Genomic DNA, 17,164 nt, shown 5'->3' with positions numbered 1-17,164 from the left:
TCTAAGCCAAGAGAAAGGCAAAAGGAAATAGCTGGAACAATTCTTTTGTCTGGGTTTGTTTGGGGGGGGATTTTTGTTATTTAATTCTTTTGTTGGTCTGTTCAGTTTGGGGTTTTATAAAGGGAACAGTCATTTAAAAGTGTCTTAATAACTTCCTTAATATATTAACTCAAAATTAATTTAGAGGGTTTTTTTCAGTATGCAGTTTAAAATGAGTGTCTGAGATACAGAAGGGAGAATCTATTTTGGCTTTGCTGAACAATTAGAGACTTCTCACAGTTTATATTAAATCCAGAAAACCTGGATATTGAATTTTAAACCCTTTCATTTACATTGATTCCATTGCAGAAAGATGTCACCGGGATTATCTTTCAAGGCATATCCTTACTCTTCCCATTGAAGTTGTCCAAATTAATTTTTTATGCTGCTGCTGAAATGTTTTGTATCTCTCCCAATCACACAGGGCCTCTGAGACACTTTAAACATGTTTTTTTCTGAGTTGTCTATGGACAAGCATGGTGAAGTACAGCATTATTTCAGCTCTTTAGAAGAAGGAAGTGAAGAAACTGAGGCTGAAGTTGGAACTGCACTGGTCACAGCGTGAAGAAGGAAAGAGCAGGGGCAGAGAGCGCACAAATAGGGCTCTCATGAGTGAGCAGGGTCAGGTTGTATAGACATGGTTTTGAAAAGAAATTCCTGAAAATTTTCTAAAAAAGTTGGTGGCGGGAGAAATGCAGATGGTGGCACAGGAAGGGCTGGCATGAAGCCACGGTACTCCTGCCATCCCCCGGGGTCAGAGTGGGATGGACAGCTCCCTGCAGGGACCTTCTCCACTGGATCTGTGCAATTCCATTTCACAGCTACTCCAGTTCAGCAGAGCTGGGCTCGTGTTCAGGCCCTGATCCAGGAGTGCTCTGAAAAGGACACTTGGAGGGTCTCACATTTATACTTCAGGGCCTAATTTCCATCCTGTGGCACGTTCTAAGCAAGAGACCTGGCAGGCTGTTTTCTCCAGCTTACTGGCTTATTTCTGTCTTGTTTGACTTTTGTCCTGGTCTCTAGCACTCATCCATCAGGCTGCATTTTTTTAATCCAAGTCCTTCACATTCCGTTTTATCTAAGGAATATATTCACTACCATATCATGCATCTCTGAGCCTAGAAAGTAAGTAAATTCACTCTCACCCACCAAAACATCCACAGGTAATCTGTAAGTCAACCTCTTCTTCCTCTCCTCTTGGCAGTATTTTAAAGCTAAGCTCTCTTGTATTTTTATCTTCCTATATAACTTTCAGCCAAGAAGCTTTTCCAGGCATGGGCAAGATATGTCACCAGACACACAGGACAATGTGGAGAGCCTCTAGTGGTGATTCACTCCTCCATCTGTTGTCTCATCTCTGTCCTTCCCCATTTCCCAGTCTCTCTAGTCCACACTCCTCCAGCTCCCAGCGCCCTTGGTCGGTAAAAGGAACAACAGCTGTGCAGTTGAAGGGATCAAGTTAAGGTTCTCCCAAAGGAGGGTGTGCAAGAGTACCAAGGTGCCCAGCCAGGCACGTATGAGTGGCCTTTGTGGGAGCCTGCTGAGAACTTCAGGCAACAGGAATGGGGGGAGCTGCAAGGCAGCCTCTCTTGGCTATGGACAAGGAAGTAAGAAGTCTGAAGGAAGAGCTTCCCTGAAGGCCACTCCCTCAAATCTGGTGAGAAAGTGCTCTGAGACCCTAGTGTTCCTTGTGTTTTCACATGAAGTTTGAGCAATGTTGCAGTTCAGGTCTGTGCACATTCCATTTTCTTCCCTTTTTAAATGAGGCCTTTCACACACCTGATAGACATTTGGACATCCTTCAAGCTGGGAACACCTGATTGTGGAGGGTTATGAGATGGCCAGAAGGATGGGTCATCAAAGGGTCATCCAGCAACATCCTTCCTAAGTGTACACCTAACCTGTAGGTACTTTAGAGTAAATCCTTTTAGCTACTTCTATTTTACAAAGGAACTTTTTAATCTACAGATATGGAGGTAGAAATTGCTTAAGGCTTAAAACCCTAAAAAACAGGGAAGTAGACAAGGGCTCTGTCTGCAGTTCTGGTCTTATCCTGCTCTGTGGAATGTGGGAAGCAACCCAGAACTGCTGAATGGTGACAGTGAGAGCTGTGCAGTCTGCTGCCATGGCCCTCCAGTCACCCTGAGAGCAGCCAGCTCACAGAAACCTGCTGCTGCATCTCTTCTGGGGATGAAAAAAAGCTGCTGCAGGCTGTTTCCCACAAGAAATTCCTGATTCACAGTCAGTGTGACTCCTTGCATGGGGAAGAGCTTTGCATTTTGCTTAGGAAAAACAAAGAACATAAGCCTCCTATAAAGTTTTTCCCATCCAGAAGCTCTGTATAAAAGTGTTAAAGTCAGCGGCCAGGAAATGCCTACATGCCTTTGCCTTGCTTCCTGCAGCTAAGGAAAAGCTCACAACCTAAATATGGGACATTTCCACCTAAGTTCTGAGCACTTAAATTTATGACGCGACGTGCTCCCAGCACATAACAGCTGCTGACCCAGGAGCTCTGCTTACCATCGCATCTGGCTCCTGCCTGTGGCCAGTATGCTCCATCAAGACACCAGGTTTCAAACCAAAAATCAACTCGATGTTAGAAGGCAGCATTTAGACATCTAGGAAAACTTTGAAGTCCCCTGGACTGACCCTTTTCTGTCATGTTCTAGGAACACTGAGCACTGACTTCCCTTAGGGTTTAAGAGTGCCAAGACCAAGGCTGATTAACTTGGACAGTCAAGCCTCCACTCCTGCGTGCTGCATCAGGATTTATCAACCCACTGCTGCCACAACCTGGTTCTTGGAAGTTCATCTCCAGGACAGTTATGTCCTTGTGTTTGCTCCTCAGAGGTTTTTAACAACTCTCCAAACCCTTCTATATCACACCTCCTTTTTTAGATGGTTTGCAACACTGCAGTGCAACAATACTGCAAAGCCAAATGACCAAATAAACATTAGCCAAGTTCTTTTAAAAAGCCCACAGGACAAAGCAGAGGATTTCCCATGAAGCAAATGGGTCAGAGCAAATGGGAAAGAAGAATAATTTGGCTGAGAATAACTTAAAAGCTTTCATTGTGAGGAGCAAAGATACCAAATACTAGAAATGGACCCATCAGCCTTGGTGAGCTAGGTGCTGCTTTTTCCAGAAGATGCTAAAAGGTAAAAACTCAAATATGTCCTTCCGGGAGCCACTTCTCCTGCCAGAAGGAGAAGTGAGCTCCCTGCAGAAGGCACCACAGGGACCATGTGCTGTGCATCAGCTGTCACCATGTTCCCTGCCCAGGGGAGGTCTGAGGCTGACACGTGTCAGCAGGAGACGAGAGGCAGCACTTTGTGGGAAGGGAGTGGCCAAGGCTCCGTGTGCAGTAGACAGGGAAGAGCTTCACCAACCTTCACTCTGCGCAGCTGAGTGAAATGGCCTTACAAAAAAATAAACCTGGACCAAATCAGTCTGTAGCCATTGGTGACATTACTAATGAAGCAGGACCCTGCCTCACAAAGTTTGGGCTCCTGAGGGGACCCCAAGATGTGTAAGATATATCCACCCTTCTGTAAGAATGGCTCACTGCTTCTGTACCCCCTCCTTAGTTGCTGCCTTCCTTGGCACTGCCTGGGCACTAAAGTCACAGCCAGCTGGGCCAGCAGAGCTTGCACTAGAGGCATCTTGAAATAAAATTGCTATGCAGGTTTGCTCCTGCAGGGGCAGGGGAAACACAGCCACCGCTTCAGCTTCTGAACAACTGTAGCACAACAGATGTTCTTGGGAACTCCAAAATCCATCAGACTCAAAACCACCTCATCCTCCTCCAGGGTTGTCAGAAAAAGCAAACATTTTAAAACTGGTGAGACCACAGTGAGGCACTGTTGATTGCTAACATAAAGTAACCAGGCACATACCTCATACAGATGCTCCACGCAAGGCAGAATTCCATGCGTAGGTATCCAATTCCTCCATCTTCCTCCCATCTTAGCCCAAGGCATCTTTTTCTCCAAGAAATCACCTTTCCAGAGCTCTCCTCTGGGCTGAGGAACCTCTGAGCTACAGACCAGCCTCATTAACTTTCCCTACAGCTCACACATGGGTTATGAAGGGGGCTCAGCTCAGTTCCCACACTGGCAGCCCCTGTTAACTCATGAGCCAAAGCAAGGGCCCCTGCAGCACCTGTGAGCACTATCACCTGCTCAGGAGGCTGCAGGTGCTTCTCTAGGCTTCAGTGTCTCTGCACTTATTTACACCCACAGCAGAATAAATGGAATCTGGTCTTTCCAAGTTTTATTTCTATAAATAGAGCTATAAAATAATTTTAGCCTCAAAACATATTTATAGCAGGGAAACACTAGCTGGTACAAGAGAGTGAGTGTGTTTTTGGGTATATTGCTGCCTCTCACCTCATGTAATATTCATTTAACTAAGGCAACTCTATTGCATCTTTGCCTATTATCCAGTGAGAGTTTCTTGGGGAATCTGGTGCTACTCAAATTAAAAGAGGGCAGCAAATTGTGCCTGATTGAAAAGGACAAAGTTGCAGCAAAGATTGAGAACGAAAGCTGGAGCCAAGGTCTTCAGCTAGTTTCTTTAATGACCAGAAATAAGTGCCTGCCCCATTCATTTTCAACAGGGAATGCTGAGCAACTAAAGGTACATTTTTGGTCTGATGTTCTGAGTTCTTAGTCATTCACTTGATCTCTTGAAACATCCTTAAAATCTCCCTCAGTCTGAGAGTCACCCCCAGGCTATGCCACCTTTTTCTGGGTTTAGTTTTGCATACAGACAGAAAAGCTGTTCAACTGTGTGTGTTTGCATGGGAATTTATTTAGTTGTTGAGAAATTAGTTATTATTAAGTCATTAGAAATGAGGTGATATCTCAGAAAGTTACGGTAATAAAAATACTGTAAGAATATTTTACTGTTTTGCTCTAAAATCCTCAGTTACAACATTTCCTTTGGTGTGGCACTGCTGTCAAGAGTAGTGAGCCATGCCAGAGAACTTTCCTCTCCTCTCAGCAGCAAAATGTGTGGTCATCTGCAGGCCAGGGCAGCAGGCACTGGGTTAGGGGGAAGCTCAGCACCTTTCACACTCAACCTATTTCTCTTGCAGATGCTGAAGTGCTGATATGTTTCCCTTCTAGGTCACTGATTATTAATTGCTGCATGAAAAATCTCATGTAGGTGGCAAATTCGACGTTCCATTCCTGGTGCTGCTGAGGCAGGGCATTGACTGAAGTGCCCCCACCCAGGACATGCACAGAACCCAAACCCCCTTGGAAGCAGCTCCCATCCCTGCCACACACATGAGGACCACACGCTGTATTTGGACCCCCTGTTGTGGTGAGTGAGTGAACCAGGCTTATGCAGCAGCAAGGCTCAGGAAAGGGATACATAACTGCCTGGTCTGCCAGAGGGAGAAACTGAAACCCCCTAAAAAAGTCAATGGGCAGAGGTCAGTGCATCATGTGGGCCAGCCCCTGCAGGGATCACATGAATATGGGCTCATCTATAGACCTCCAGGATGCATGGCCTGCAGAACATCGACTCCTAGACAAAGACCCATGGCTACATCTCACTGATGCCAGCTGCAGGCCCAGAGGACAAGGGCTGTTCCTGTGAGATCCCCAACAGGGAGCAAGGCAAAGGGCACTGGAGAAGTGGACCTAGTCATGCAGAGGGACAAGTTGGTGCTTTCCCAGCTCCTGAAAACTATTGTGCAGGAGGAAAACCCAAAACTGAATGTTGCACCAAACAAAAAGACAAAGTCAAGCTCCAGGAAGCTATTCTGGGCCAAAATTACCTTGCTAGGAGCATAAGGGAGAAGGAAAGAAAGGATGAGGGGATGCATTCATGGGGCTGCGGAGGAACAGTGACTCTCCAGGCTGGGGCAGAGGCACCACTCGTGTCTCACTGCAGGTCGCATAAGGATCAGCTCCAGCAGCTTTTTCAAGTGCTGAATGGCATTTGAGACTTGCCAACAATGTCCACCGTGTCTCTCTTTTTGAGGCCTCTCTTATTACCTCAATTTACAAGCAGGCAAAGGGCATCACCTGCCCTTCCCCCTCCCAGCAAAACCCTGTTCAGCTGCATTTTAGCAAAGAGCTTTCCAATATTAAAAGTACACTTTATTTTCTGTACAATTCTCATCCAAATCTCCAGGTGTGGAAATGTCCACTGTGTCCCTGGAAAAAGTTGCAGATTGTTCTGCTGCCATGAGACTCCATCCAGAACTGTCCAGGAGGGGCACAAAGCCAGGACCACCAAAATCAAGTGCTGATGCCTTCTAGGTGCAGGGAGGAGAGCAGGAAGGAGAGGGAGGGGAAGGCAGTCCTGCTCTGCCATGAAGTCATGAGTGACCAGAGTCTTCCCTGGGTGGCAGGAGAGGCACCCTCAAGTTCACATCATCGTTCGTGCTTAGTGTGGGAGTCGTTGCGTTCAACCGTCACCCCGTTCCCATTCCGCGTCACCTCCTTCCTGTTCCAGTCCTTTTCCAGGTAAAACTCAGCGAGCACGGGGCAGTGCTCTGAAGCCACCCCACCCCAGGACCAGTTATCGGGGATCCATGGGTTTGTGAGCCCTTCTCGCACGACAGCCCAGTGGCCTGCATCAGAGAGAATCACAGGGAAAACGTTAGGTGACACTGCCCAAAGCAATGGGTATGCGAGGCTAAACTAGCTAAAGGTTACACGACTTCACTCAAGCAACTCTACCTGTGAAAACCTTTTTCAAGCTCCGGCTGATCCAGATGTTATCCAGCGACTTGGACCCTTGTGGGTTCTTTGTGCTGATGTTGGTGAAGGTGCTGGAAGGGACCAGGTGGTGAAACTTCTCCTTTCTCAGGATGTCATGGTCGCTGCTGTCTGGGGACTGGTTAAAATCTCCAAGGATTATCACATCTTTTTCTCCTAGAAGACAGGAAAAATAGAAAAGAATGGGAGGAATGGACATCCATCACTCAAGTACAAGAGGATTAATGGAAAGAGGGAAAATACAAATACTGACTAAACAAAGTGATTGTACTCTGAACTCCTGAAAGAAATGCTGTTTGAAGCCTTTTTCACTGACTATTTACTCATTGCCATTCTCTTCATGACAATAAAACTAGCCAGTACACATTTGATGCTTGTTTTAAAATATCATCTTATTTATTATAGGGTCATAGAATCATAGAAAATGCTGAGTTGGAAGGAAACAAAATGTAAACAAAAATGGAAGGAATTCATAAGGGTCATTGATTCCAACTCCTGGTCCTGCACAGGACACCCCAAGTCACACCATATGCCTGAGAGCGTTGTCCAAACACTTCTTGAACTCAGGCTTTATGCTGTGATCACTTCTCTGGGGAGCCTGTTCCAGTGCCCAACCATCCTCTGGGTGAGGAACTTCTTCCTAATACCCAACCTAATACCCAACTTCTTCCTAATACCCAACCTCTGAACTCAGCTTCAGGCCATTCCTTCAAGTCCTGTCACTGGGCACAAAAGCGAAGAGATCAGTACCTGCCCCTCCTCTTCCCCTCCTGAGGATGTTCAAGATCACAATGAGATCACCCCTCAGTCTCCTCCAGGCTGAACAGACCAAGTGACCTCAGCTGTTCCTCATACAACTTCCCCGCAAGCCCCTTCAACATCCTCATTGCTCTCCTCTGGACACTCTCTAACAGCTTCATGTCTTTCTTATATTGTGGCACCCCAAACTGCCCCCAGCACTGGAGGTGAGGCTGCCCCAGTGCAGAGCAGAGCAGGACGATCCCCTCCCTTGCCTGGCTGGCAGTGCTGTCCCTAATGCCCCCCAGGACATGGTTGGCCCTCCTGACTTCCAGGGCACCACCGACTCATGTTCAACTTGCCATCGACCAGGACTCCCAGGTCTTTTTTCCACAGGGCTGCTCTTCAGCCTCTCATTCCCCAGTCTGTGCACACAAGCAGAGTTGCCCCATTCCAGGTGCAGAATCTGGAACTTGTTAATCTTCATATGGTTGGTGATTTTCCATCTCTCTAGTTTGTTGAGGTCTCTCTGTAGGACCTGTCTGCCCTCAAGGGAGTTGACAGCTCCTTACAATGTAGTGCTGTTTTCAAACTCCTCAAACTCCTCCTTCAAGTCCCATGTCCATTACTGAAGACGCTGAAAAGAACTGGGCCAAGGATGGAGCCCTGTGGAACCCCACTAGTGACCAGATGCCAGCCTGATGTCACCCCATTCACTGTAATTTTTTGGGCCTGATCTGTGACCTGGTTGCTCACCCATCATGTAACATGGTTATCCAGCTGTGTGCTGGACATTTTGTCCAGAAGGATACTGTGAGAGACAGGCTTTACTGAAGCCCAAAGGTTAGTGTCTTTTCCTTGATACACCCTGTTAGTGACAAACTCAAAGACAAGCAGTTTTAGTCTCAGAGGTTTTTAGAAATCTGTGCCTTTTTTTTTTGTTTTGTTTTGTTTTGTTTTTCTGCAAGAAATATCTTCTGGCTTTAACTTATGTGGGCATTTTTAAAAATAGATTTTCTTTAAGAGTCAAGGACACTTTTGTGAGGCACCCAGGAAGATGCAGCCTTATGCTGGTATATACCACACTGCCAAAAGTGCAGTGCTCATTCTAACCTCTGCATTAAATAATCCCAAGGAATAGGACCAAGGAGCAGTCTACAAGCCTGATGGCAGGAATTGAGAAACCACACAGACACTCGCTGACTACACCAACTTTCTTTTGCCTGGCTGACTGAAGGGATACTGCTCAACTTGGAACAGAAAATTACTCCAGTTACATTTTGTTTCCAACCCTAATGAGTGAGAAACTCCAGACTCTAATTTCATATCCATGTGTGCTCTCCTAGCCCCACAGATGTGGATGCAGACATTCCACCTGTGCCCTGGGATAAGAGGACAAAGCACACACCTCGGTGCCCATCTCAAACCACTGGCAGAAATATCTGACAAGACAACTGAAGAATGGTGACAGCTGACCAGAGATGCTTCCATGTCACTGCTTGCCGCTGGAGAAGGATGCTGAAGGAGGCACAAATGCGCAAAAAAAATTATGCCAAAGCTGACTTCAGAAGAGAGATCTATGAATAGTCTATAAGCTTTTTCTTTCCTGGGATTGAAGTGTGAGAGGGGATCGGGTGGATAGACTTTCTCTACCATACTCAGTGCTCCGGATAAACCTCTTCATTTTTTGCTGTTGCTGTAGAATTCGCTATCCAGGAGAGGGAGCACAAGATCGGCAAAATCTATTCCACTCCTGTCTTGCAGGGCAGGAAAGATGAATTGGAAAAGGGCAAGAGAACAAGCGAGACTGAGGGCATACTACTTACAAATACTTCAAAACATGGTGCTTGCTAAGATGCAGAGGGGCAATGAATAGTTAGTGAGATTCTTTGTGGTTTCTCTACCCTTTTTAAGTCACAAATCATATTGTAAATAACATGAAGTTTAAATATTATTCTATAAAGCATTCATTACAGCAGTCTTCCCACCTTTGAAGGAAAAAACCCACCTGAATCTGAACCTGAGTTATTCTAAGCTCCATCAGAACCCAAAAGAAAAATCAGTTTTTGACTGATGTCAGACTGTGCCTGCTGTGAGCTAGTAGTTGTGTATGCATCTCATGACAAAGATCTCTTGCAAGATCTCTTGCTTGGCAGGACCAGGAATCCTGAAGTGTAACTTTGGTCCTTCAGTGCTAACACTTGCTTAATGGCCCAGGCAGCACTTGGCTCCTTCCATGCTTTCATCTCCACACTGTGTGGGAAAAGGCCATTACAGAAACCTCTGGAGCACATCCTTGGTATTTCAAAATTATAGACAGGCTGGGATCTTAACAGCAGTACCTTGATTATGAACAAAATCTATTCTATTCTATCCTAAACTACTCATGATTTTTTTTAGCAAATCTTCAAGACTACCTCCCTTACATGAAAAATCTATGAAAAAACCCCACTGTACTTACAAGTGAAAATTTTAACTGACTGAAAATTTTAACCTTTCCATTCTGGAGAGGTTATAAATAGCAGAGTATAAAAGACCCAGCACTTGGATGCATGCTTGGAAGGAGGTAAGAAGTCAGCCTGCAGCTGACTGCCCAGGGAGGGAATCATGATATTCTTCGCCCGTTTAAAATTTGCATGCAGAATAACTAAGCATAAAATCATAACAAAGTGTAAAGCTGACAGACAGAATAGGCTGGAGCATGTTAAGAAGCTGAAACCCCATTTGCTATTGGGGAGAGAAAGGAGTACTTTTGGTTCCCCTCTGAGAGAAGCTTCTGGGGCTCCTCAGACTGCAAAAGAGTGGGGAATACATCAGGCAGCCCTATGCTAAGCAAGGAAGAGCAAGCAACCAGTTTTCTAGACAACCACCGACTTCATTTCCCCTTTGTCCTGGCTCACTCTCAGCTCTGCCAGCTCCTGCAACAACAACACCAAGCACGCCAGAACTGCAGTTTCGTGTCTTGTCTGCCTCCCAAGACCCTGATAGACATCCAGCCATGAGAGGGAAGGAAGTGAACCTGCCTGGATCCTCCTGAGTGTGCAACTCTATCTAACTGGACACTCCTGGGTCTCTCAGCAGAGGCAGGGAGCAGAGCTTCCCACAGCAGCTGCAGCTCTCAGGGGTCTCATGGATGAGCCCCAATGGCTCTCAGCCAAACTTAGCAAAAGTTCTGGAAGAAATCATGCCCTTGCTCATAATGAGGGATGATAACTGATCAAAAATTGCAATCATGATGCCCACAGTTACAATAAGATGGAGAGAAAAATAGAAAATTAAGACAATGCTACTGGTGCTGTGCTATGATTTTCCTCTTTTGGAGGAAATGAGTTTAAGACTGGCAGGGCTTGATTCTGCTCCTCAGGAGTCGGGGGCTCCTTGGTCAATGCAATCTGGTCCTCCTCCTCCTCCAACAGACAGAGCAGCAGGAGCTCTCTTAAGAACCAATCTTCTGCTGCAAAGGTCCCTGACACAGACTGTACTGCCCACAAGGACCCAGAGCCTCCATCTGTTGGGACGTGGTGGCAGAAAGCCCACAGCAGCCAGGAACGTGTCCTGTTCATGACCTCTCAGCAATGCTCCCACACACATTCACACCCTCTGGGCCTGAAGCCACCATGCCCTTGTCAATGGAGAACTCTTCAGGTGAAAAAATAAGTCTGGTCTGTGTGCAAAGGCATCTTCAAATTCACTAAAGCACCAGCAAATTTTGGCAGTTCCTGCAGATGGCTCTTGGCCAGCAAAGCAAAGCAGAACCTTAACCCAGCCCTCTGCTGCAGTGGCTGAGCTCTGGTGTGCCAAGGCAATCAGCTGAGGGACTAACAGTGCCTGCAGAAGGTCTGCAGTGTTGAAATCTCTGCAGGAACTGGGAAACCCTCCTTTGCTTCATGGCAGGCCAAGGGGACATCTGTAGGACACACTTCCTGACATTCCCTTTACTATGCCCTGGATGAATTCCCTCATTAATTAAATAGACTCTTAAATGCTCAAATCCTTCCTAAACAGGGTGACACACATGTGATGAGAAGGATGTGATGTTACATTGGCTGCTAAGAAGTCTTCTCAGAAGTCTTGTAAGCCCAGTGTCTGATGCATGGGTAACTCATGGAAGATGGCCAAGCCACATGGGAGAAGCTATCACAGAATCACAGCATGGTTTGTATTGGAAGGGACCTTTAAAGGTCATCTAGTTTGAACCCCTGCCATGGGCAGGGACACATCCTACTAGACCAGGTCATTCAAAGCCCCATCCAACTTGGCCTTGAACACTGCAAAGGAGGAGCATCCACAGCTGCTCTGGGCAACTTGTGCTTCACCACCCTCACAACCACAAATTTCTTCCTAATATCTCATCTAAAACTACTCTCTTTCAGTTTAAGGCCATTCCCCCTTCTTCCATCACTACATGTCCCTCTTCAGCTCTTTCGTAGGCCACTTTCAGGTACTGGAAGACTGCTGTAAGATATTCCCTAAGTCTTCTCCAGACTGAACAACCTCAGATACTTCAGTCTTTCTTCACAGGAGAGGTGTTCTAGCCCTCTGATCATCTTCACAGCCCTTTTGTGGACTTGCTCCAACAGGTCCGTGTCCTTCCTACGTTGGGGATCCCAAAGCTGGATGCAGCTCTCCAGGTTGGGTCACATGGGAGCAGATTAGAGACAGAATCCCCTCCCTTGCCTTGCTGGCCATGGTGCTTTTGATGCAGCCCAGGATGAGGCTGACTTTCTGGGCTGCAAGTGCACATGGCTGGGTCATGTCCAGCTACTCATCCACCAGCACTTGCAAGCTCTTCTCCTCAGGACTCTCACAATGCACCCAGCACCCTGGCCCCTGGGTCCAGCCACTACCAGGACATCCAGAATAACATCTGTGTGCTGCCCATGGTCACCCACCACACACCACCACGCCACACCACTGGAGACAAACTGGTGGAGTTCTTGAGAGAAGACAGAAGAGCTGCTGCAAAGAGCAGCTAACAGCCACTGCATCTCTCCAGTACTGATGAAGGGAAGAAAAGAGAGGGAAAAAGGAACCAGGACCCACAAACGTAATATGGGAGAAATATGGGGAGAAATATGAGGATACTATGCCCTGCGTTAAGGGAGGCTGTGGATAGTAAACAATGCTCCTCAAATGCTCACCTGCCTCTTAGTAAAAATAAAAGATAATAGAACAGGCATCTGTTAGCAAAATGGGAACAGAAACTCAAATTTACTGCAGTACCCACAGACAAATCAGTTCTTACTGCACATATTTTGTGGACTAATTTGGAAGAAATTGAAGGATGGTGGTAATTTTAAGCACGAAATTCATTTTGGCAGGGTAATTCAGTACTTCAAAGTCACATGTGTGCACTACCATTTCCTTAGGAGACAACACCTGCATCCCACAAGTTTGGAGGAATCTGAATTTCTTCTCTTGTGAAAGACTAAGCCAAGAACAAGCATGCTCCAGTAATGTGCCTGCCATATGAAAATTAAAACATGAAATAAAGGTAACACCAACAGTCTAAATTTAGATGCAGTGGAAGTGCAGCTCAGTTAACTTCAGAAGAGCTACACATTTATCCCATGTTTCAGTTCAGCCTTTGGGGATTAAACAAATGATCCTTTTGTTTACCTTCATCCTTTCCAATTTTAAAGTACATGGACAAATACTTAAATCAGTAGCACTTAAAATAGTTCTGACTGGCTTCTGCAGCTCAAAAGGAACGACAATAGAACAAGTAGAAAAACTGTAAATACCTCTTGAGTTATACAAGAGGGATATTAACACTTCCAAGTAACCAAACTTGCTGAGCTGGGCCAAGTTGAAAATCATCACGCGAATAACCTTGCAACCCTTTCACATCTTTCTGAAGCAGTAAACAAAGGGCTAGACTTTTTCTGTTCCAATAACAGGATCAGCAACATTTAGAATCTAACTGCCTTGTTCTGCTTCACAGGAAGTTAAACATAATTGCAATCTTCAAAGTAAAAAGCAAATTCACAGAAATGAAGTAAAGAAATCCAGCTGCCTATTTCAGTGCTCAAGCTCAGGTCTAAATTCTGGTGTAATTTCATCCTCGTGTAAAGCCAGAGCAACTTATTTGAAATCAACAAAATTATTCTCCATGTTACATCCAGGTGCCAAAGCAGGATTTGGTCTCTTTTCTCATTAGCAGTCATCTGCGAATTTGCATTGGGTTTCCAAAGAGCTTCCAATTATCCAAAAATTAAATATATAGAACCTATTTCTCTTGGAAGAAAAAAAAATAATTAAGCTTTGCTCTGATAACAGGTAGGTGTCATTTCCACAAAGCACTTAAAATAGGGTCTCAACTCTAGTGACTTTCCTTTGAACTTGCTGTTACAGTAGCACAAAAACAGAAGGAACTTAATTTGAAAAAATGGTGTCAAAGCCAATAGGATCTCCTCTGCTGTTTGTGTTAATTAGGAAAGACTGTAAGACAATGAGCAAGGGAAAAAAGCACATTTGTCACGCTATGCATCACACAAATATGGGTAAAGACAATTGTGAGGCTGATAAGTGTATTTCTGAAATGTTCACTGAGACAAAGTTCACTATTGAAAAAATTCCTTTGAATTAGATGGTGTGCACGTGATAGCTGGCAGGAAAAACCCCTGCCTTACCTTTCAGAGTCTCCTGCAAATTCTGCGCACAGGCTGCCAGTTTGTGGCTGTCGTGGTTCTTCCCAGTGCTCTCTCCTGCGGAGGGTGGCAAGGCCAGGTGAAGGTTAACCACAGTCAGGTCGTTCATTCCAGCCTGGGGGGGCAAGGAGGAGAAATCGATACCATGCACGTGGGGAATGGAAGGTCACAACACAAAACCATGTGCCAGCTCCCAGTACTTTCAGTAGTAAATCTAGGGCAGTAGGACTCATGCTGCTGTATATGTGGTGTGTCTTGGTGTGTCTCAGTGTGGAGAGGAAGAGGACAGAGGCATTTGCATTTTGCAGCTTTGTTTGCAGTAACCTCATACCCTCTCAGTTCTGGGGAAACTGGTTTGAATTAGCAAACAGCTTCCTTTCACCACTGTGGTGAAAAAGTCAGCAGAAAGAAGTCAGCTGCTTAAAAAAATCAGTTTATGCAAAACCAGTTGTTAATAAGCTACAAATAATGTCATGGTCATTACAGGGGCTAATTACTACTGTCTTGTGATTAGCCCTGGCTTGTCACAGAGACTAACCAAGAAACTTAATGTACCTTGAAAGGAGTTGTTGGCTCCCTGCAATCTCCTGTTCACCTTCTGGGAATCACCTTGATGTATTTGTATGATCAATTAATTGCTAATACTTTATTAATTAATAATTGTTCAATTAATGCTTCTCTCAAAGCATTGCCAGAGACATCAAGTTCCCTAAACTGGACCCTTTCATCACAGCCTGTGTGGAGATGGGCTCTCTCTGTTCATATGTTTGCTCCAGCATGTTCCCAAGTACTGGTTCTAGAAGTGATGATGCTCTTTTAGATAGGTTTAGCCCTAGTGAAAAAGCTATAAAATGGAAACTCTGAAGTGTGACAGCAACATAACATAGGCCAGCCCAAGTCTCACTGGAACACTGTGCCTTATACACACACATACTCATATATATATATATATATATATATATATACACACACACACATATAGAATCCATCTCCATTCTCCCTGCACTCATCCGTCTTTGTGGCACTGACAAGAATCTCAGCCCTGTGGCCTGGCTGCTATTGAGCATTCACTGACCCTCAGGCTCTCAAATACTCCCTTGCAGCAGGGTTTGCTCCCACAGGAGCAAGGGAAAGGACTGACTGTGGTGAACTACCACACGTATTAAGGTGTATTAAGCACCTATCCATAATCAAGCCATGGGACAGTCATAAGAAGGGACAGAGGCTCATGCAAATTTTTATCTGTGAGAAGGCTGTGTCTCTTTTCATCACAGCCAAATTCTTTTTAGTAAAAGTACTGAAAGGTTGGACTGGCACTGTGGCAGTTACCTTGAAATGTGCAAGATAAGGATGAGGATATGAGTGCCTCCCATTGCCATTAGTCTGTGCAGTCTCCTGAGATGAGGCATCTTTCAGCTCAATGCCAGCTGTTGTATCCCAGAGGAAGCCAGAATATTCAACTCCCTGGAATTAAAAAGGAAAAAGAGAAATGCTGGTCACAAGATGGTAAAAACAAAACATTCTGCCCAAATGTAGCCCCATATCTATCTATCTATCTATCTATCTATCTATCTATCTATCTATCCATCTATATCTATATCTATATCTATATCTATATCTATATCTATATCCAGGCATGGTGTCTGCTGAGGGCAGGAAGCCCAACTGGCTGTGCCCAAGCATAAAGGAGAAACGGCTTCCTGGGCTATCAGTGGAAGATACAGAGGACAAATAGGCTTCTTCAGTTCACCCCTGCCAAAACTCCCATCAGACGTGGGAGGAATGCTTCCTGGGAAGCTCCACTGACTTCACTGAAGAGTGAGTGTGCCAAGCTGAAACACACATCACTCTGCTACTCACAGCCCCTCACACCTGCACACTGGCTATTGGACACCTAGTTAATTCCAGCACTGCTCCAGTAAAGCCAAGGACTTAATAGTCTGTTTTATCTCCTACAAGCAGAGTGTGGTCAGGACCACTGCAGGGGTGAAGGATGCTGCCCTTCGTGTGCGTGTTTGGGCTGATGTGTCCCCATTTCCTCCTACTCCAGGCAAGGCATTGGTTACCTCTGAGCGTGGTTAGTAATCAGGCAATTTGTTACTCACATGATTAATTGTCTAACCATGAGTTTGGTGCCCTGAGGTCTCACTGGGTGACTGCTAGGGCTTGCAGCAGACAAGCTGTGCATAGTTGTTCCTTCTCCCCAGGCTCCACACCATCTCACAGCCTTTTTTCACCCGCAAGCTATAAATATCCGGGCCCCTTCACTCTCTTAGTGTGAAATCTGGTCTAGACCTCTCAGCCTTGTCAATTTCTCTCTCTTTTCCAGCTTGAATGCTTCATGCTCAGCTCTCTGCTCCTTTCAGCTCTGCTTCTATGATCCTGAATGGGCTTCTTTCTTGATTACTTCATGATGTGCAATTGGCATTTTCAGAAAGCTGTCACACCAACAGCAGTTTCTAATTCAAAGACTGTCAGCCTCTTCTCCCATCACCCAGACACCATTTCCCTTGGCATCATTCAAACCCACTTCCCTCAGCAAATCACAGTTAAATCCATTGCAAGGAAGAGTTTTCTCCATTTCAGCTGCAATAAAAAAGTGTTAACTGCTCCGCTGACTTCCCAAGAGCCTTGAAAGGATTAAGGCTGGTTCAAATTCTTTGGTAGCTCCTTTGATAAGTCACCTTTAAAATACTGACAAAATTATTCCACCAGTAAGAAGCCTAAAGTCTAAAATCTGATAGAGGAAAAGACATGAAAGAATAAAACTGCTGTCAACAGCTGTTGGCTATTTCCAGGCTCCAGACTTCGTATCAACATGGCAGTCAAAGGTAATTGCCTGGTTGAAATGCTCAGACTGTATGGAAGCATAAGCCAGAAGCACCATCCACCATTTGTCTTATTTAGCCCTACACAGCATCACAAAATCAGCTGGTGCCAAAGACGCTTTGCTCTTGGGGTTACACTGTGTTACCTCAGTGCATTTGTGTACACAGCCC

At 45.4% G+C, this 17,164-nt stretch overlaps 1 protein-coding gene across 1 annotated transcript in view; it reads right to left on the bottom strand.

The window, feature by feature from the left end:
* Positions 1–6,131: 6,131 nt before the first annotated feature.
* Positions 6,132–17,164, bottom strand: part of EEPD1 (endonuclease/exonuclease/phosphatase family domain containing 1) — a 62,463-nt gene continuing 51,430 nt past the window's right edge. The window contains exons 4-7 of the mRNA XM_053997058.1: positions 15,495–15,629; positions 14,148–14,280; positions 6,739–6,933; positions 6,132–6,629 (exon numbers count right to left, since the gene is read on the bottom strand). Coding sequence (XP_053853033.1) covers positions 6,430–6,629; positions 6,739–6,933; positions 14,148–14,280; positions 15,495–15,629 — 663 coding nt within the window. The 3' untranslated portion in view covers positions 6,132–6,429. The remainder of the gene's footprint in view (positions 6,630–6,738; positions 6,934–14,147; positions 14,281–15,494; positions 15,630–17,164) is intronic.

This window comes from Vidua macroura, chromosome 1 (assembly GCF_024509145.1).
Source record: "Vidua macroura isolate BioBank_ID:100142 chromosome 1, ASM2450914v1, whole genome shotgun sequence".
In the NCBI taxonomy this organism is placed as follows: domain Eukaryota; kingdom Metazoa; phylum Chordata; class Aves; order Passeriformes; family Viduidae; genus Vidua; species Vidua macroura.
The sequence above is the reverse complement of the archived record's forward strand: the minus strand, read 5'-3'. Positions and strand labels throughout refer to the sequence as shown.